Below are 21,437 nucleotides of genomic sequence, written 5' to 3'. Positions count from 1 at the left end.
TTCCACAGCTTAGAGGGAACATTACCCGTGAGCGAGAAGTAGTTATTTCCATTTTGGCTAGCTGCAGGGCTTTATTTTGTAGCAGGAACTCCTTTGCCTGTTAGGCCATTCTCCCCCGATGTAGCCAATCCTCCTGGAGCTGACAGTAGGCCCTGTAAGAAGAGCCCTGTAAGCTCTTGTGGGACTGGCTACATCAGGGGTGTGTGGCAAAGGGGTTCCTGCTACAAAAATGCCCTGGCTACCTGCCTTTTGCTGTATGTTAAGGCTAGGGTTGCCATGGCCCTCGCAGCCTCCGGTGGGGGACTGTCTTCGTGCGTGCTTTGCATGCGCAGTGCGATGACATCACCCAGAGGTGACGTCATTGTGCCAGCGACGTCACGCGGCGGCCACTCTAAGCATTTCTGGTAAAACTATGGTTTTCCCGGGCGCTCTAGCCATTTGGGAGGGGAAAACTCTATGGCACCATAGAGTTTCCCCTCCCGAATGGCTAAAGTGTCCAGGAAAACCATAAAGAGTTTTCCCGAAAAAGCCTAGAGCGGCCATCGTGTGACGTTGCCGGCGCGATTACATCACTTCTGGGTGATGTCATCGGGTGGTGGGTTGGGAACCTCCCTTTTCCCTTGTTACATTGCCTCTATTGGGGATTTTACATTGAGTAGATGCACAATATTGTAATTATGTATAAATTCATGTATATAATATGTTTGTTACTTTGTAGTGGGTGTTCCAGTTGGTTATGGGGTTTCAGCCTAGAAGAAACTGTTGTAAATCTAGAAGACTTTTTTTTGTCAATGTTATACCTTTAAGAATCTTACCGGTAACAAACAGCTGCATGGTATTATTGGAACTGGCCCTTAAATTTCAGTCTCTTGCATAGGGCAATTGCCAGTAAATTCTAAGAGGTTTTGGATTCAGGATAGGCACAGTACTGGCCTGTTTAAAATCATGCACTTAAGTGTTCTGAGCTAAAATAGCTGCATAAAGAAGGGCTTGCTTGACGGTAAAATTAATTTTAAAGAAAATAAGAGCTAATGGCCATCTAAAGAATAGCTTGCTGAATATATTCATAGAGGGCTGTTGGCTAGCAAACTCTAGAAGGCTTGAGCATCTGGTTAAATGAATCAGTTTGAACTGGCTCTAGCTGCTATATAAAACACACACACACTTAAGTGTCTTGGAGTGGTAAGCTTTTTACTGAAATAAAAACTTTAGAATTTTTAGTTCCATTCAGCTTTGTGCTATGAACATATGAAGCTGCCTTATACTGAAACAGACCCTTGGTCCATCAGAGTCAGTATTGTCTTCTCAGACTGGTAGCGGCTCTCCAGGGTCTCAAGCTGAGGTTTTTCACACCTATTTGCCTGGACCCTTTTTTGGAGATGCCAGGGATTGAACCTGGGACCTTCTGCTTCCCAAGCAGATGCTCTACCACTGAGCCACTGTCCCTCCCCATGAACATGTGAAGCTGCCCTCTCCTGACTCAGACCCTGGGTCCATCCAAGTCAGTCTTGTCTACTCAGACTGGCAGCGGCTCTCCAGGGTCTCAAGCGGAGGTTTTTCACGCCTACTTGCCTGGACCCTTTTTTGGAGATGCCAGGGATTGAACCTGGGACCTTCTGCTTACCAAGCAGATGTTCTACCACTGAGCCACCGTCCCTCCCCTTTTTTGCTATCATTATTTTGGTTTATTCCAGAATGAGAGAAAATATGTGGTAAGAATATGAACATTTGGTTGGCACTAGTGGCTGTTAAACCTGAAAAAACATAGAAAGGCATTGCTCCTGAGGAAGTCTACTGCTGAAATGGGCCTTATATCCGGGTGCTCATAGACTTTTTTTTGCAGTATGGGAATGTCGATATTGGACCTCTGTTACAACGTGAAGTATGCAAAATTTATAATATGAAGTATTAAAATACATGAATGGATGTTTAAATTGAACCTTTATTATACCATGAACTATGCAAAATTTTAAATGTGGAGCATTAAGATATATGAAGGTTTTTAAATGGTTATAAGAAATTTTGTTATTCATCACAGTAGTTGTTTAACTTCCATTGTTTGGACCAGGGGCTCAGCAGCCCCAGTTAAGACTCTGCAGCTCTCCTTTAGGTTATGGAGCTGCAGGAACGGCAACGGACGGCCCGTCAGAAGGCAAAGAACAGGTTCCGGAATCTGGAAGGACTGCAGAACGATGCCTTACGCAGGCAGCGTGACTTTGAACGGAAGGTATGGAAGCTCAGGGTGAGATCTCCTTCCTTTTGGGAGCCAGCATGGTCTAGTTGGTTAAAGTGTCAGACTGGGATTTGGGAGACCCAAGTTCGGATCCCTGCTAGTGCTGAGGAAGCTCGCTGGGCGCCCTTCGGCCAGTCACACATTCTCAGCCGAGCCTACCTCACAGGGTTGTGGTGAGGATAAAAGCGAGGCGAGGAGAATGAGGTAAGCTGCTTTGGGTTGCCATCGGGGTGAAAGGCGGGATAAAGTCAACAAGATGAATGACATTTGACTGACGAGCCTGGTGTTCTCCTGTGACAGAGTGCTTTGCTGTTTTCTGCATTTGGGAGACTCTGTAAGGTGCGTGAGACAGGACCAACATTCCCTCTAAGCTTAGTTAGTGTGAGCTAGCTCATGGTTTTTTAGCCTCCAGCTCGCACGTTTTTGTCTTAGCTCAGGAAAGATGGCCCCAGAGCAAACTAATTTATGCAGTAGCCAAATTAAAGGCAAAGGTGGTCTCCTGTGCAAGCACCAAGTCATTACTGACCTATGAGGTGACGTCGCATCTCGATGTTTTCACGGCAGACTTTACGGGGTAGTTTGCCACTGCCTTCCCCGGTCATCTACACTTCCCCCCCAGCAAGCTGGAGACTCATTTTACCGACCGCGGAAGGATGGAAGGCTGAGTCAACCTTGAGCCGACTACCTGAACCCAGCTTCCGCCGGGATCGAACTCAGGTCATGAGCAGAGAGCTCACACTGCAGTACTGCAGTGTTACCACTCTGCGCCACGGGCTCCTCAGTAGCCAGAGTGCTCACTCACCACTTTAATGCCAGTAGCTCACAAAAATGTACAGCGCTCACAAGACTCCACAGCGTGCAGAGACCATTGGACAGGGCTGTCCGGGCATTTGTTTGGTTGGAGCCGAGAGACAGGGCCTGGGCCTGGAGGAATCTTAGCTCCAGTTCCGGATTTGTTTGGGGTGTCATCATGTTTCCTGTGCCCTATTCTCATTCTTCCCTGTGAAGAAAGGTTAAAGCGCTTGGGGCTCTTTAGCTTGGAGAAACGTCGACTGAGGGGTGACATGATAGAAGTTTACAAGTTTATGCTGGGGACGGAGAAGGTAAAGAAAAGAGTCCTTTTCTCCCTTTCTCACAATACGAGAACTCGTGGGCGCTCAATGAAATTGCTGAGCAGTCGGGTTAGAACGGATAAAAGGAAGTCCTTCTTCACCCAAAGGGTGATTAACACGTGGGATTCACTGCCAAAGGAGGTGGCGGTGGCTACAAGCATAGACAGCTTCAAAAGGGGATCAGATCAACACATGGAGCAGAGGTCCATCAGTGGCTTTTAGCCATAAGGTGTAGAGGGGAACTCTCTGTCTGGGGCAGTGATGCTCTGTATTCTTGGTGCTTGGGTGGGGGGGGCACAGTGGGAGGGCTTCTAGTGTAGACCTCCTGATGGCACCTGGTTTCTTGGCCACTGTGTGACACAGAGTGTTGGACTGGATGGGCCATTGGCCTGATCCAACATGGCTTTTCTTATGTTCTTATGTACAGTGCACAGTTCAGTCACCAGAAAATGCCCTGGGCCTGATTAAGGCTGGGGGGATGCCTTTCAGGCTGGGGACTTTTGCTTCTGCGGCAGCAGTGACAGCGAAACGGAATCGCCGCCATGACCGAGACTGCCTCCCCTTCTTCTGTGGTCTGTATTCTCACAGGGAGTGACCTGGGCCTCCTGTCGTGTATCAGCTTGTCTTTCTTTCTCCCTCAGGAGACGGATCTGAAGGAACTGGCGAAACACACCCTGCTGGAGAAAGACAGTTCCTGCAAGGCATATTACAGGGAGTTCAGGAAGGTCAGTGGCCACTTGGCGGAAGAGGCATCCTGTGTGCAAAGTGTGGGGCTGTCCTGGTTGGCCTGGGGTGGAACATCTGGGAGAGGCGTCAGGTGTAGGGTTGCCAGTTCCCCGGTGGTGGTGGGGGATCCCTTGGTTTGGAGGCTCTCCCCCTGCTTCAGGGTCATCAGAAAGCGGGGGGGGGGGGGGGGGTAGAGAAATTCTGCTGGGCACTCCATTATTCTCTATGGAGACCGATTCCTATAGGGGATAATGGAGAATTGATCCCCGGTATCTGGGGCTCTGAGGGGGCTGCTGTTTGAGGTGGAGGCACCAAATTTTCAGCATAGCATCCTACGCCTCAGCTCAAAACACCCTCCAAGTTTCAAAAGGATTGGAGCAGGGGATCCGATTCTATGAGCTCCAAAAGAAGGTGCCCCTGTCCTTCATTATTTCCAATGAAGGGTTTAAAAAGTGTGCAGTCCCTTGAAATGTGATGGCCAGAACCCCTTTGGAGGTCCGTTGTGCTTGTCATACCCTTGCTTCTGGCTCCACCCTCAAAAGTCCTCAGATATTTCTTGAATTGGACCTGGCAACCGTGGTCAGGTGGAAGCTCATTCCGTCTCTCTTCAGGTGATTGAAGCGGCGGATGTGATCTTAGAAGTCCTTGATGCTCGGGACCCCCAAGGCTGCCGTTGCCCCCAGGTGGAGCAGGCGGTGCTGGAGGCTGGAGCTCACAAAAGACTGGTCCTGGTGTTGAACAAAATTGGTAAGCGCAGAAGCCATTTCTCTTGGGCAGGAAGTGAGGTCTGGGGTCGTGGAAGTCCATGGTTTGTGCCTTTGTGTCTCATTTGACTGGACCCTTCCATATCTCAAAAAGGACATTACAGACAGCAGGGATCCCCAACTCCTGGGCCGTGGACCAGTACCAGTCCATGGCCTGTTAGCAACCAGTCCGTGAGTTGTATAATTATTTCATTATATATTTCAATGTAGTAATAATAATAAGAGGACACTGCATTTATATCCTGCCCTGCGCTCTGAATCTCAGAGTGGCTCACAATCTCTTTCACCTTCCTCCTCCATAGTGAGATGAGTGGGGCTGAAAGCTCTCCCCAGAAGCTGCCCTTTCAAGGACAACTCTACGAGAGCTATGGCTGACCCAAGGCCACTCCTGCAAGTGGAGGAGTGGGAAATCAAACCTGGTTCTCCCAGAGAAGAGTCCATGCACTTAACCACCACACCAAAATAAAGTGCACTATTGTATCATCCCGAAGCCATCACTGCCCCCTACCCAGTCTGTGGAAAAATTGTCTTCCACAAAACTGGTCCCTGGTGCCAAAAGGGTTGGGGACCGCTAACAGTGTTCCCTTTAAGCTGAGTTAGTGTGAGCTAGCTCACTGTTTTTTAGCCTCCGGCTTTTGCCTTAGCTCAGGAAAAATAGCCCCAAGACAAACTAATTTAGGCAGTAGCTCACAACTTTAATGCCAGTATCTCACGAAGTAGAACTTTTGCTCCCACGACTACGATCTAAGCACATACACACACACCTTTAGAACACAATTTAAAGCCTTTTAAAGCCCTATATGGCCTGGGACCTGCCTACCTCCGGAGCCACCTTTCCCCATATGAGCCTCAAAGAGCACTCCGATCAAGTTCACAAAATCTCCTAATGATCCCTGGGCCAAAAGAAGATCGGCTGACCACTGCTAGAGCCTTTTCGGTGGCAGCTCCTGCCCTGTGGAACTCCCTCCCCGAAAACATCAGGGCCTTGCGGGACGTGCTACAATTCTGCAAGGCCTTCAAGACAGAATTATTTAGGCTGATATTTAACATCTAATGGGCAGGCGACCACTATTCCACCATCCCACAGCATTAGTATTTGAACCCATCCCAATATAAATGTGGAGCACTAAACAACACCTAACATCATTATTACATGTAGTGCTCAATAAGAACTAAGCGGGCCATCTTGGACTTCAGGGAATGAAACTGAAGAAGAAGAAGAAGATGATGATATTGGATTTATATCCCACCCTCCACTCCAAAGAGTCTCAGAGCGGCTCACAATCTCCTTTACTTTCCTCCCCCACAACAAACACCCTGTGAGGTGGGTGGGGCTGGAGAGGGCTCTCACAGCAGCTACCCTTTCAAGGACAACCTCTGCCAGAGCTGTGGCTGACCCAAGGCCATGCTAGCAGCTGCAAGTGGAGGAGTGGGGAATCAAACCCGGTTCTGCCAGATAAGAGTCCGCACACTTAACCACTACACCAAACTGGCTCTCCGAACTGAAACTGAAGGATTGTTTTAAATTGTACAAAATTGTATGAAATGTTTTAAATGATCTTATTTTAGCACTATGTTGTTTTAATTGTTGTTAGCTGCCCTGATCCTGCCAGGGGAGGGTGAAATACAAATGTAACTAACTAACTAACTAAATAAAGCAATTTGCCTCATGAACCTTCAGACACAAAGAATTCCTCCAGCCCTGATAAGGATGTACAAGCATTCTTGAGTCACACGTTGCTGGAATTTAACTAACCCTGCTGTTCTATTCTTGTGCCCCAGATCTGGTGTCTAAAGAGATCGTTGCAAAATGGCTGAAGTACCTGAGGAACGAATTCCCCACCGTCGCCTTTAAAGCTTCCACTCAGCAACAGAGCAGAAACCTGGTACATGAGAAACTCCGCAAGACGCAGTAGCCACAGACCAACTCGGCAACTCGTTTTCTCTGAGGACCAATTAGAATGGAAGAAATGAGGCCTAGCGTCTCTCAACGCCCTCTTCTTAAAATGTCCTGTCGGCAGATTCTGTTACCTCAGCTTTCACTTCCGCCGTACTTATTTTGCCTCATGATTAGCAGAAGGGGTCGCTTCTCTAGAGGCCAGATTTGGCTGAGAGGTTTCCAGGTAGTGGTTTTTAGGGGCTCTAGGGTCATCGGGGGGATGAGAACTAGAAGCAGAAAGGATTTGGTAGGTTGAGTCTTCTGCCTCGGCAAGGGATTGAGGCCTAGAGGATTAGCACAGATTTTCAGGAATTTCTTGACACACATGAAGCTGCCTTCCACTATATCAGACCCTGGGTTCATCAAGGTCAGTATTGTCTTCTCAAGGGATGTCAAACTCATTTGTTATGAGGGCTGGATCTGGCATAAATGAGACGTTGGGCTGAGCCGTGTTGGGCCGAGCCATGTGTGTACCTGTTTAAGACTAGCAGAGATACAAATTTTGTAGAGAACACAGACAAACACAAATATGTAATTTTTTTTTTAAAAAAAGAAGCTTAAAACATGCTTGAAAAGTTAGCACTCATTGGTCTTAAAGATGCTTTCTTTGTATTTCTCCCATGGGGTCCACTGGGCAAAGAAAGCTCTGGCTGTTTCCTTTCTTCCCCAGGAGACTGGGGCGGGGGGAGCCTCAGGCAATAGAAGGAAGAGAGGCTTGGCTCAGTAGCTCCACTGTGCAATTGAGCGGGTTTGGCAAAGCAAGCTATTCCTCTCCCCTTCCACTCCAAGGGAGGAGCCTCAGCCAATGGAGAGATATAGGTTTTGCTCTCTAGCTCCTGTGCAGTTGAGTGGGCCTTGCAAAGCAAGCTATTATGCAGAAGGAAGCAAGATATAGGGAGGAGGAAACAGATGACAGCCAGTTGCTTAGGGGCCTGATAGGAGCCCTCCGGGGGCCTGATTCAGCCACTGAACTGCATGTTTGACACCCCTTGTCTACTCAAACTGGCAGCGGCTCTTCAGAGTCTCAGGCTGAGGTCTTTCCCATCACCTCCTACCCGGTCCTTTTTAACTGAAAGATGCTGGGGATTGAACCTGGGACCTTCAGCATGCCAAGGAGATGCTCTCCCACTGAGCCGTGGCCCCCTAATGGTTCTTTTCTCTCTTTCTCTTGCCTCCAGCAATGGAGCCGTGTCCCGGTAACCCAGGCCTCAGTTGACCTGCTTAGCAGCGGGGCCTGTGTCGGGGCTGACTGCCTTATGAAAGTGCTAGCGAACTATTGCCGGAGCCAGGATGTCAAGACCACCATCAGTGTTGGTGTTGTGGGTGAGCAGGAAACCTATTTGGGGTGAGGGGTGGGGGGTGGGGAGATTCTGGAAGTTGTTGGAATCTTCAGCTCAGGAGATGCAAAGAAGGGACTTTGCCTCAGTCCTTTTCTCTGCTTCCTGTTGTGTAAACCCAAAGACTACTAGAGCTGTGAAAGGAAGACCAATTTAGGGAAGAGAGGCCATCCACGAATGGATATGGAGAGAAGAATCAGGGCAGGTTGGCTGTGTCAGTGCAGGTTCCTGTGGGGATGCTGGATAGGTGGTACAACATGGCTCAGTATGATGTAAGAAGAGCCCTGCTGCATCAGACCAGTGAGGGTCCATCTAGTCCAGCATCCTGCCTCACACAGTGGCCAACCAGTTCCTCTGAAGGATCAACAACAGGGCACAGAGGCTGAGGCCTTCATAAGAATATCAGGAGGGCCCTGCTGGATCAGACCAGTGGTCCATCTAGTCCAGCATTCTGTCTCACACAGTGGCCAGCCACTTCCTCTGGAGGGCCAACAACAGGGCAGAGAGGCCGAGGCCTTCATAAGAACATCAGAAGAGCCCTGCTGGATCTGACCATGTTCCATCTAGTCCAGCATCCTGCCTCACACAGTTGCCAGCTAGTTCCTCTGGGCGGCTAACAACAGGGCAGAGAGGCCCAGGCCTTCAAAATAACATAATAATAATAATTATTATTACCTTTAATTTGTATCCCGCCCTCTCCGCAAGCAGACTCAGAGCGGCTAGCACTCAGTAAGAACAACCCTGCTGGATCAGATCAGTGGTCAATATATTTTCCAGCATCCCATCTCTCACAGTGGCCAACAAGTTCCTCTGGAGGGCCAACAACAGGGCAGAGAGGACGAGGGCTTCATAAAAACATAAGAAGAGCCCTGCTGGCCCACCTAGTCCAGCATCCTGTCTCACACTGTGGCCAACCAGTTCCTCTGGAGGGCCAACAACAGGGCAAAGAGGCTGAGGGCTTCATAAGAACATAAGAAGAGCCCTGCTGGATCAGACCAATGGCCCACCTAGTCCAGCATCCTATCTCACACTGTGGCCAACCAGTTCCTCTGGAGGGCCAACAACAGGGCAGAGAGGCTGAGGCGTTCAGAAGAACACCAGAAGAGCCCTGCTGGATCAGACCAGTGGTCCATCCAATCCATTCCAGCGTCCTGTCTCACTCAGCTGCTCTGAGACTCTGAATCAGAGAGAAGAGTGGGGTATAAATCTACAGTCTTCTTTTGCTGAGGGGGTGAAAATAAGGGAGGCATCTTCTCCTCACTGTTGCTGTCTGGTATGATTTTTATCCTACAGAGGTTGGAGAGGAGAGCATTCCCTATTTAGTGCTCCGATAGGATCGATTGTGAAGAGAAGAGCCAGCTCTTTGGCTAACAGAAGGCCTTTTCTCTTCCGTCCCATCTCGCAGGCTTCCCAAATGTCGGCAAGAGCAGCTTGATCAACAGCTTGAAGAGGAGCCGGGCCTGTAACATTGGCGCCACTCCTGGAGTCACCAAGTATGTAGCGTATTGTAGTGGCCTTGTCTTCTCCCAGAGGCTGGGTTTGTAGCCTGACCCACTAAGGTAGCTCCAAGCCCAGAAAGCCTGATTTGGGCTGTCCGTGTAGAGCAGGGATCCCCAATGCTTTTGAGCCTACCGGAGCTTTTGGAATTTGGACAGTGACTGGTGGGCACAATTACAGAATGGACACCACAGGAGGTGGAGTGGGGTTATGCAGAACTCTTATAGTAACTCTGCAGGCAGAAGCTACAATGCGCAGGGTCTGATGCAGTATCAAGCCGCAGTGGCCAAACTTGCTTAATGTAAGAGCCACATAGAATGAACGTCAAATGTTTGGGAGCCGCAAGACATGAACGGCAGATGTTTTTGAAGGAAGGAAGGTAGGTAGATAGCTAGAAGGAAAGAAGGAAGGTAGATGGCTAGAAGGAAGGTAGGTAGGTAGGTAGGTAGGTAGGTAGGTAGAGATAGATAGATAGATAGATAGATAGATAGATAGATAGATAGATAGATAGATAGATAGATAGATAGATAGATAGATAGATAGATAGATAGATAGATAGATAGATGAGAGAGGTGGAAAGAAATCAACTTTAAATGCAGTCTCCATTTGGCTGGCTGACTAGGAGAAGTGATTTAAAGAGAGAAATGCCTTCTCCAAGCTGGCCTGTGGGGCAGTGGGGGCTTCGAGAGCCACACAGTATGTGTGAAAGAGCCACATGTAGCTCCCAAACCACATTTTGACCACCCCTGGTATAAAGTATTCATGTATATCAGGGCTGGCCAATGGTAGCTCTGCAGATGTTTTTTGCCTACAACTCCCATCAGCCCCAGCCATTGGCAATGCTGGCTGGGGCTGATTGGAGTTGTAGGCAAAAAACATCTGCAGAGCTACCGTTGGCCAGCCCTGATGTGTATCCTTTCCACTCTGGATGGTGGGGATTGGATTTGGGAGCTTCTGCACGCTGGGCCAATGAGCTGCTGAATACATTTGTTGTGCTCCTATGACAAGTGTGTTATCAGCTGACAGGAAGAGCCTGCTTCGCCCTGGCTTCTAGGTGACCTGCCTGTCTCTCATTTGCTACTCTGTCTGTCTGTCTGCCTTGTAGGTGCCTGCAAGAAATCCAGCTTGACAAACACATCAAACTGCTGGACTGCCCGGGGATCGTCATGGCTTCTCCCACCTCCGATGCCGCCATGATCCTACGGAACTGCATCAAGATCGAGCAGCTGGTTGACCCCGTGACCCCGGTGGAGGCCATCTTGAAACGATGCAACAAGCAGCAGGTGGGCGGCGAGTGCAGCAGGGACATGCGGGGCGGGGAGGAGTCCAGATTGACGGACAGCATGGAAATGTGTTCTTGTGCGGGGCCACCCTTGAAGACGGTTCGGGAAGGTGCAGTGGGGTGCATCAAGACCGGCTTCTGGTGTACAGGGCCCACTGTAAGCTCTAGGCTTCCCAATCCCCAGGTCCCAGCGGGGGATCCCCCGGTTTTACAGGTTTCCCCCTGCTGGCCGGCGGGGAAAGCCCCTCCCCCATAGCCACCATATATCTCTAGAGCTCCAGCAGGACCTGCAAACAGGTCCGGTTTTAAAATGTGTGTGTGCCTTTAAATTGGAGCAGGAAGCAGGAAGTACTTCCATGAGGAAGGGTTAGCAACAGCAGACCTCGTCAGAGTGCAGCCCCTCCGTTTGTTTTGCTTTCGTTTCAGACAAGTGTGTGTATGTGTGTAAAAGAGAGCAGCGTAGCCCCTCTACTCATTGTGGAGGCACCAGAGACAGTTAAGCGTGTGTGTGTGTGTGTGAGAGAGAGAGAGAGAGAGAGAGAGAGAGAAAGCGGGGGAGGGGAGGGAAATGTCTGCTGGACACTCTATTATTCCTTACAGAGACTCATTCTCATAGGAAATAATGGAGAATTGATCCGCGGGTATCTGGGGCTCTGGGGGGCTGTTTTTTGAGGTAGAGGCACCAAATTTGCAGTATAGCATCCCGTGCTCTCCCCAAAATACCCCCCACATTTCAAAAAAGGTTGCACCAGGGGGTCCAATTCTATGAGCCCCAAAGAAGGTGCTGCTATCCTTCATTATTTCCTATGGAAGGAAGGGATTTAAAAGATGTGCGGTCCCTTTAAATGTAATGGCCAGAACTCCCTTGAAGTTCAATTATGCTTTTCACACCCTTGCTCCTGGCTCCATCCCCAAAGTCCCCAGATATTTCTTGAATTGGACTTGGCAACCCTAGTAAGCTCCTGGAGGATTGGCTATATCAATTTAGAGCTCCTGCTACATCTCTCTAAACTCAAGACTTCTGTCGTTTGTTTTAACTAGTTTTTTTTTATAGCAGGAATTCCTTTACAAATTAGGCCACGCCCCCTGATGTTGCTTACAGTAGGCCCTGTACTAAGAGCCCTGTAATCTCTTGGAGGATTGGCTACATCAGGGGCGTGTGGCGCAGGGCTTTTTTTGTAGCAGGAACTCCGTTGCATATTAGGCCACACACCCCTGATGTGGCCAGTCCTCCTGGAGGTGACAGTAGGCCCTGTATAAAGAGCCCTGTCAGCTCTTGGAGGATTGGCTACATAAGGCCTAATATGCAAAGGAGTTCCTGCTACAAAAAAAAAAAAAAGCCCTGCAATTGATCTCCAAAATTAGATGACCCAAATTAGTTCCCCTGCCGAGGGTGGCCGCTTCAGAGGGTGGCATATGGTCCCTACCTTCCCCAAAGCCCACTTTCCCCGGGCTCTGCTCTCAAAATCTCCTGCTGTTTCCCCACCCAGAGGTGGCAATCCTAGTCTCGCTTCCCCCAGCCCTGGCTCTAACGGGTCATCTTGGCTGCAGCCGGGTTCGCAGTCAATAACTGCTTCTTTTGCTTTCTTTTTTTTCACCACCCGCTTTCTATAAGATCACGCAGCACTACGGCGTGGCAGATTTCAGGGACGCCATGGAGTTCCTGGCTCATCTGGCCAGGCGGCTGGGGAAACTGAAGAAAGGCGGGACGCCCGACCATGAGAAAGCGGCCAAAGCGGTGCTGAGCGACTGGATGAGGTGAGGGATGGCGAGAATCGAGCGTCACCTGGAACTTTAGATGGTTGCCAGGGCCAGTTTTAGCGTAGGCCTCTCCCTTTTGGGGTGGAGCCCCTCTAGTGCCAAGGGGCCAGAGGTGGACTGCGACAGAAACGGAAGGAGAGAGGCTTCGCTTGTTTCAAGTAGGCGTAGAGTGGGAGAGCCAGTTTGGTATAGTGGTTAAGTGTGCGGACTCTTATCTGGGAGAACCGGGTTTGATTCCCTACTCCTCCACTTGCACCTGCTAGCATGGCCTTGGGTCAGCCATAGCCCTGGCAGAGGTTGTCCTTGAAAGGGCAGCTGCTGTGAGAGCCCTCTCCAGCCCCACCCACCTCACAGGGTGTCTGTTGTGGGGGAGGAAGGTAAAGGAGATTGTGAGCCTCTCTGAGACTCTTCGGAGTGGAGGGCGGGATATAAATCCAATATCTTCATCTACCTCACAGGGTGTCTGTTGTGGGGGAGGAAGGGAAAGGAGATTGTGAGCCTCTCTGAGACTCTTCGAAGTGGAGGGCGGGATATCAATCCAGTATCTTCATCTACCTCACAGGGTGTCTGTTGTGGGGGAGGAAGGGAAAGGAGATTGTGAGCCTCTCTGAGACTCTTCGGAGTGGAGGGCGGGATATAAATCCAATATCTTCTTCTTAAACTTGCAGTACTGCATTCCTAAGCTCTGTTCATGACCTGAGTTCGATCCTGGTGGAAGCTGGGTTCAGGTAGCCGGCTCAAGGTTGACTCAGCCTTCCATCCTTCTGAGATCCAGTAAAATGAGTCCTCAGCTTGTTGGGAGGAAAGTGTAGATGACTGGGGAAGGCAATGGCTAACCACCCCATAAAAAGTCTGCTATGAAAACGTGACTGGTGCTTTCATAGGGGACTACCTTTTTATCAGCCCCATGGTGCAGTGTGGTAAAGCTGCAGTACTGCAGTTGGAGCCCTCTGCTCATGACCTGAGTTCGATCCCGGTGAAAGCTGGTTCAGGTAGCCGGCTACAGGTTGACTCAGCCTTCCATCCTTCCGAGGTCGGTCAAATGAGTCCCCAGCTTGCTGGGGGGAAAGCGTAGCTGATTGGGGAAGGCAACGGCAAACCACCCCGTAAAAAGTCTGCCGTGAAAATATCAGTGATGCGATGTCACCCCAGACTCAGAAACGACTGGTGCTTGCACAGGGGACTACCTTTACTTTTTAATTTATTTATTAGATTTTATTTTTTTAGTTGCCAGTCACCAGAGGGGTCTCATGGCAACTTGGAACACTTAAAAATGGTAAATAGATAAATAAGTCCAAAACCAACGTAATCAAATAATTCATATAAAATATTATGACTTGCGATTCTGCACTGTGCAGCTGTCAAACCGAGACCAGAGAACCTGGTTAACCTGAACAGTTCACCCTTACAGGCCCTGCGGAAACTAAGCAGGTCCCCACAGGGGGGTGTGAGTGTCATCAGAGACCGCCTTCCATGGAGTGGGGGCCATTTGCTTGGGGTCATCACTGAGAAGACCCTTTCCTCGATAACAGCTAAGCAAACCATCTTGGGGCTGGGCACCTACATAGTGGTTAAGGGTACAGGACTAGTTCTTAAGAGAGTGACTAATCCAGGTTCAAAATCCGAGTCGTCGCCAAACTCGCGAGCGGTCTTAGCTGCTCGCTCTCAGCCTCAGGGCTCCTCTGCATATTAGGCCACGCCCCCAATGTAGCCAATCCTCCAAGAGCTTAGAGGGCTGTTACTACAGGGCCTACTGTAAGCTCCAGGATTGGCTACGTCAGGAGGTGTGGCCTAATATGCAGAGGAGCTCCTGCTAGAAAAAGAGCCCTGCCTTAACCAATCAGCAAGGAAGGGAGAGGCCTGCATGCTGCTCTCAGCTGCCTTGAAGGAAGCGGGCAGAGTTTTTGGGAAAGTTACTTCCTACAAGACGACAGTGAAGAAAGGCAACGTCTCACTCCCCCACGCCTTGTTTTTGCTAGCGGGAAGATCAGCTATTTCACCCACCCACCCGAGACTCACACCCTTCCCACGCACATCAGCGCTGAGATCGTGGCAGAGATGGGCAAGGCCTTCGATTTCGAAGCACTGGAGAGAGACAACGAGGCGGCGTTGGCAGGTAAGTGGGGCAGGCTGAGAGAATCTCCCACAGTATATTCTTTTTTTTTTGCAGCTGGTCTTCTTTCTTGCCTTCCTCTGAGGGCTGATAGGGAATGCCAGGGCCACTCACACTTCTTCCCCCAGGCAGAAATGCTTGCAAGCAATGCTCCCTCTAAGTTGTGGAGTCTTGTGAGCAAAAATTCTGCTTTGTGAGCTACCGGGATTAAAGGTGCGAGCGAGCGATTTGGCTGCTGGATAAATCAGGTTGCTGTGGGCCGTCCTTCCTGAGCTGAGACAGAAATGCTTGAGCCGGAGGCTAAGAAAGCCCTGTGAGCTAGCTCACACTAAGTCACGATAAGAACCCTGTTTTTAAGCCCCAGTTGCCCTCCTCAGTGTAGATGACTGGGGTAGGCAAGTCGTTTCTGACTCTGGGGTGACGTAGATTTCACAGTAGACTTCTTACGGGGTGGTTTGCCATTGCCTTGCCCAGTCATCTACACTTCCCCCGCCCCCCCAGCAAGCTGGGAACTCATTTTACCGACCTCAGAAGGATGGAAGGCTGAGTCAACCTGGAGCCTGCTACCTGAACCCAGCTTCTGCTGGGATCGAACTCAGGTCGTGAGCAGAGGGCTCCGACTGCAGGACTGCAGCTTTATCACTCTGCGCCACGGGGCTCCTTAAAAAGGGGGGGGGGGGTGGAATACTTTTCAAAAGGTGGAAATTCACTGATCGTTTCCATGCCTTCCATACCCTTGAGCAGGAGAGAGCAAAGTGTAGCCGGCAGTGTTCCCTCTAAGCTGAGTCAGTGTGCGCTAGCTCACAGTTTTTTAGCCTCTGGCTCACACATTTTTGTCTTAGCTCAGGAAAAATGGCCCCAGAGCAAACTAATTTATGCAGGCGCTCACCACTGCATTGGTGTAGTTTGGTGTAGTGGTTAAGTGTGCGGACTCTTATCTCGGAGAACCGGGTTTGATTCCCCACTCCTCCACTTGCACCTACTGGAATGGCCTTGGGTCAGCCATAGCTCTGGCAGAGTTTGTCCTTGAAAGGGCAGCTGCTGTGAGAGCCCTCTCAGGCCCACCCAGCTCACAGGGGGGTGTCTGTTGAGGGGGAGGAAGGGAAAGGAGATTGTGAGCCGCTCTTAGACTCTTTGGAGTGGAGGGCGAGATATAAATCCAATATCTTCATCTACCTCACAGGGTGTCTGTTGTGGGGGAGGAAGGGAAAGGAGACTGTGAGCCGCTCTGAGACTCTTTGGAGTGGAGGGCGGGGATATAAATCCAATATCTTCATCTACCTCACAGGGTGTCTGTTGTGGGGGAGGAAGGGAAAGGAGACTGTGAGCCGCTCTGAGACTCTTCGAAGTGGAGGGCGGGATATAAATCCAATATCATCATCTTCTTCTTTAATGCCAGTAGCTCACAACTTTTAATGGCAGTAGCTCATGATGTAGAATTTTTGCTCAGAAGACTGCACAGCTTAGAGGGGACATAGCCAGACAGGCTTCAGTGCAGGCAAAGGGTCTAGCTCTATGGAGAGGTGGGGGGGAAATCTATTTTTAGGTGCTCTGAACTGTGCTGTATCTTTTGCAGAGATGCCCTCTGGCCCTGCTGGCATCGCGATGGAGGCCTCTGGCCTCACCTGCGGAGGAGAAACGGAGATGGAGGAGGAGGAGGAAGATGGACTCAGCGGTCCGGAGCAAACAGAGTCCAAGATGGAGGAAGAGGGGGACCCGGAGGTGGGAACGTACAAACAGGACCCAGCTTTGCAAACCACGCTGAGAGTGGAATGGCAGAATTAGAATACAGTGCAGTAAGACATTCAAGAGCCAGATTCGAGCTTAGTAACGCCTCAAGGACCAACAGAATTTCCAGGGTATAAGGCTCCCTAGTGAGCTTTGGCCTTCAGAAGGCTTCTACCCTGAAAATCTTGTTGGTCTCTGAGTCGCTACTGAGTTCGAATCTTGCTCCAGCATGGTTACTCAGCTGAAACTGTAATAAGTATAATAAACAGATTCATGTGGGTAGCTGTGTTGGTCTGAAGCACAAGCCTGTAGCTAGGGGTGGGGGCAGGCCCCACCAATATTCCCGTTTTACTTTTCTGGTTCCTCCACCGTCACTCGCTGCCGTTGCTTTCGTGCCGCCACCACACCTTCCCCGCTTTCGTGCCACCTTCCCTGCTCTCATGCCGCCTTTCTCGTTCTCCTGCTGCCTTCCCCGTTCTTCTGCCACCTTCCCCGCTCTCTTGCCCCCTTCCCTGCTCATGCCAGCTTCCCCGCTCTCCTGTCAGCTTTTCTGTTCTCCTGCCATCTTCCCCGCTCTCCTGCCGCCTTCCCTGCTCTCTGCTGCTTTCCTGCCGCCTTCCCCGCTCTCTGCTGCTCTCCTGCCGCCTTCCCCGCTCTCCTGCCAGCTTTTCTGTTCTCCTGCCGCCTTCTCCGCTCTCCTGTGCCTTCCCTGCTCTCTGCTGCTCTCCTGCCGCCTTCCCCGCTCTCCTGCCGCCTTCCCCGCTCTCCTGCCGCCTTCCCTGCTCTCTGCTGCTCTCCTGCCGCCTTCCCCGCTCTCCTGCCGCCTTCCCTGCTCTCTGCTGCTCTCCTGCCGCCTTCCCCGCTCTCCTGCCGCCTTCCCTGCTCTCTGCTGCTCTCCTGCCGCCTTCCCCGCTCTCCTGCCGCCTTCCCTGCTCTCTGCTGCTCTCCTGCCGCCTTCCCCGCTCTCCTGCCGCCTTCCCTGCTCTCTGCTGCTCTCCTGCCGCCTTCCCCGCTCTCCTGCCGCCTTCCCTGCTCTCTGCTGCTCTCCTGCCGCCTTCCCCGCTCTCCTGCCGCCTTCCCCGCTCTCCTGCCGCCTTCCCTGCTCTCTGCTGCTCTCCTGTCGCCTTCCCCGCTCTCCTGCCGCCTTCCCTGCTCTCTGCTGCTCTCCTGCCGCCTTCCCCGCTCTCCTGCCGCCTTCCTTGCTCTCTGCTGCTCTCCTGCCGCCTTCCCCGCTCTCCTGCCGCCTTCCCTGCTCTCTGCTGCTCTCCTGCCGCCTTCCCCGCTCTCCTGCCATCTCGCTCAAAAACGCACTGGTGCACACACTCTTGGGAGTACCACGAACAGGGGAGCAGGCTGCTCAGGTTTATTAAAGTTTGTGATATCATTTTGTGCCTCGCAACCCGCCCCGCCCCCATCTATAATTTTATCCCCTTCCCCCCAATCTAAACTTTTCTGGCTACGGACCTGCTGACGCAGCAGAACATATTTTGAATTCACCTTTTAAGACCAACAGAGTGCATCCAAAAGCTTATACCCGGAATAAAACTTTGTTGGTCTTAAAGGTGCCACTGGAATCAAACTTAGTTCTGCCATAAACAGACGATGCGAGGCGTGAAACGTGACGTAGACGACAATCCTGTTCCCTTTGCAGAACACCTTTCTAAAACGTTCCTTCGCACTATAGCCTTCTACCCTTTATAAGAATACTAGGGTGGCCAATCCCCAGGTGGGTTGAGACGCCGAGAGTATCACAGTGAAAGTCTGAAACCCAGCAGAAACTGTGAAATAATTAATGAAAAAAATTTTCAGAACACAACTTGATAATCTAATTCCAAAATTTTAAAGACAAAAACTTATAAACTAAATAACAATAGCTTAAATACACAACACCAGAAGGGAAATATCAAAAATTCAACCTAATTACAATAAAGTGACAATTCTATCAAAATGACATTAATTCATTTATCGAAGTCCTTTTAATAACGTCGGTTTCCCGCTTCTTAAAAAGCTATTGTTGTTTAGTTTATAAGTTTTTGTCTTTAAAATTTTGGAATTAGATTATCAAGTTGTGTTCCGAAATTTTTTTCGTTAATTATTTCACAGTTTCTGCTTGGTTTCAAATCCCCAGGTTGGGGCAGGAGATTCCCCCAGTTTGGAGGCCCTGCCCCCGCTTCGAGGTCATGAGAAAGTGGAGGAGGGGGGAGGGAAATGTCTGCTGGGCATTCCATTATTCCCTGTGGAGACTGATTTCCATGGGGTTTAATGGAGAATTGATCCACAGGTATGTGGGGCTCTGTGGAGGCTGTTTTTTGAGGTAGAAACACTAATTTTTCAGCATAGCATTCAGTGCCTCTCTCCAAAACACCCTCCAAGTTTCAAAAGGATTGGATCAGGGAGTCCGATTCTATGAGCCCCAAAAGGAGGTGCCCCTATCCTTCATTATTTCCAGTGGAGGGAAGGCATTGAAAAGGTGGGCGGTGATGTGATGGCCAGAACTCCCTTTGCAGTTCAGTGATGCTTGTCACAACCTTGCTCCTGGCTCCACCCCCAGATATTTCTTGAATTGGACTCGGCAACCCTAAAGAATGCCCTCCTGCTTAATCCTGCTGTTTACTTATTTATTCACAGAAATATTCATAGCCTGCTTTCCCTTGTAGCTCAAGGCAGCTTATGATAGTAGTTGAAAAACATTTGCAGGTAGAACCAAAAATAAAACAGCAAACCCCAGATCCCCCCCCCCCCCACCTTTAAAAATCCTGCCAATTCAAACACCTTCCAAAGCCCTGGGAAACAGGCAGGCCTTGCGGAACCTCCTGAAGAGCCCCTCCCCCACCTCTTCAGGGAGTCTCTTTCACAGAGGCAGGAAAGGCCCAGGCTGTGGTCTTCGGTTCTGCGCTACCTGTCGGAGGTTAGATGGCTTCCTTTCCTTCGCTTCGGCAGCCCAACTGCCATTTGCTCGCCTCTCTGCCCATTGGCTGCCTTAACAGCCAGTGCAAATGAGCATTGCCTTTCTTCTTGCTTGCTTCTAGTTTGGCCTCATCACCGTGGAGCTGAAAGCCAAGAGCAAGGCCCTCCAGGAATCGGAGAAAGCGGTGCCCAGAGCGCCAGACCTGAAGGAGATCGCTGCCCTGGACCCGCTACAACAAGGCCAGGGCTTGCGGGCGGCGAGCAAGAGACGCAAGAAACTACGGAAGAGGGCAGGTAAGGCTTCCCCGGAAAAGGTTCGGGCTGTTACTGCCTTGGCCATACTCAGGGCTGGCCCTAGTGGGTGCAGCGCCCTAGGCAGGCCTGCCAAACGCCACCCCTCTTTGTGGCACTGCCCTCCTCTGCAGCACCGAACACCACACCCCACCACCCACACCGCAAGGGAGGAGAGATGGAGGCGGGGAAGGCAGCAGGAGAGCAGGGAAGCCAGTGCAAAAGTGGGGAAGGCAGCGTGAGAGTGGGAAAAGCAGCAGGAGAGCGGGAAAGCTGGAATGAGTGAGAAAGGTGGCAGGGGAGCGGGAAAGCTGGCGTGAGAGCGAGAAAGGCAGCGGGATAGAAAGGCAGCGGGAACTCCAAAGGGATCTGTTGAGGCTGGGTGAGGGGCGTCAACGTGGCAGATGCGGTTCAATGTGGCCAAGTGCAAAGTAATGCACATTGGGGCCAAGAATCCCAGCTACAAATACAAGTTGGTGGGGTGTGAACTGGCAGAGACTGACCAAGAGAGAGATCTTGGGGTCGTGGTAGATAACTCACTGAAAATGCCAAGACAGTGTGCGTCTGCAATAAAAAAGGCCAACACCATACTGGGAATTATTAGGAAGGGAATTGAAAACAAATCAGCCAGTATCATAATGCCCCTGTATAAATCGACGGTGCAGTCTCATTTGGAGTACTGTGTGCAGTTCTGGTCGCCACACCTCAAAAAGGATATTATAGCATTGGAGAAAGTCCAGAGAAGGGCAACTAGAATGATTAAAGGGCTGGAGCACTTTCCCTATGAAGAAAGGTTGAGCGCTTGGGACTCTTTAGCTTGGAGAAACGTCGACTGCGGGGTGACATGATAGAGGTTTACAAGATAATGCATGGGATGGAGAAAGTAGAGAAAGAAGTACTTTTCTCCCTTTCTCACAATACAAGAACTCGTGGGCATTCGATGAAATTGCTGAGCAGACAGGTTAAAACGGATAAAAGGAAGTACTTCTTCACCCAAAGGGTGATTAACATGTGGAATTCACTGCCACAGGAGGTGGTGGCGGCCACAAGTATAGCCACCTTCAAGAAGGGTTTAGATAAAAATATGGAGCACAGGTCCATCAGTGGCTATTAGCCACAGTATATGTGTGTATATAAATTTTTTTGCCACTGTGTGACACAGAGTGTTGGACTTGATGGGCCGTTGGCCTGATCCAACATGGCTTCTCTTATGTTCTTATGTTCTTATGATAGCAGGAAAGCCAGTACAAAAGCAGGAAGGGCGGCACGAGAGCAAAAGAGGCGGCAGGAGAGCAGGAAAGCCAGTGCAAGAGTGAGAAAGGTGGCAGGAGAGTGGGAAAGCCGGCACAAGAGCGAGAAGGGCGGCAGGAGAGCAGGAAAGCCGGAGCAAGAGTGGGGAAGGGCTCTGCAAGTCATATGGGAGGTGCCCAGTTTGGTACCCCCCAAGGCTAGTGCCCTAGGCAGATGCCTAACTTGCCTAGTGGAAAGGCTGGCCCTGGCTGTACTTGTGGGATGATCGGGGGCCTTACCATTGGGGTTTAAGCTGTCCTCCTTCTGCTCTTATCCCAGCAAGAAGGGGAACTAGGAAGGCTCTGTGTTAGGAAGGAAGGGAGAGAGAGAGAGAGAGAGAGAGAAAGAGAGAAAAAGAAAGAGAAAGAAAGAAAAAGAAAGAAAGAAAGAAAGAAAGAAAGAAAGAAAGAAAGAAAGAAAGAAAGAAAGAAAGAAAGAAAGAAAGAAAGAAAGAAAG

At 50.4% G+C, this 21,437-nt stretch overlaps 1 protein-coding gene across 1 annotated transcript in view; it reads left to right on the top strand.

The window, feature by feature from the left end:
* The window catches only part of GNL3L (G protein nucleolar 3 like), a 36,746-nt gene that overhangs the window by 14,496 nt on the left and 813 nt on the right, over positions 1-21,437 (top strand). The window contains exons 5-15 of the mRNA XM_060253117.1: positions 2,111-2,227; positions 3,987-4,070; positions 4,683-4,818; positions 6,618-6,721; positions 7,953-8,097; positions 9,517-9,604; positions 10,714-10,891; positions 12,506-12,648; positions 14,631-14,767; positions 16,341-16,486; positions 19,522-19,693. Coding sequence (XP_060109100.1) covers positions 2,111-2,227; positions 3,987-4,070; positions 4,683-4,818; positions 6,618-6,721; positions 7,953-8,097; positions 9,517-9,604; positions 10,714-10,891; positions 12,506-12,648; positions 14,631-14,767; positions 16,341-16,486; positions 19,522-19,693 — 1,450 coding nt within the window. The remainder of the gene's footprint in view (positions 1-2,110; positions 2,228-3,986; positions 4,071-4,682; positions 4,819-6,617; positions 6,722-7,952; positions 8,098-9,516; positions 9,605-10,713; positions 10,892-12,505; positions 12,649-14,630; positions 14,768-16,340; positions 16,487-19,521; positions 19,694-21,437) is intronic.

Source organism: Heteronotia binoei, chromosome 13, assembly GCF_032191835.1.
Source record: "Heteronotia binoei isolate CCM8104 ecotype False Entrance Well chromosome 13, APGP_CSIRO_Hbin_v1, whole genome shotgun sequence".
NCBI lineage: Eukaryota > Metazoa > Chordata > Lepidosauria > Squamata > Gekkonidae > Heteronotia > Heteronotia binoei.
The sequence above is the reverse complement of the archived record's forward strand: the minus strand, read 5'-3'. Positions and strand labels throughout refer to the sequence as shown.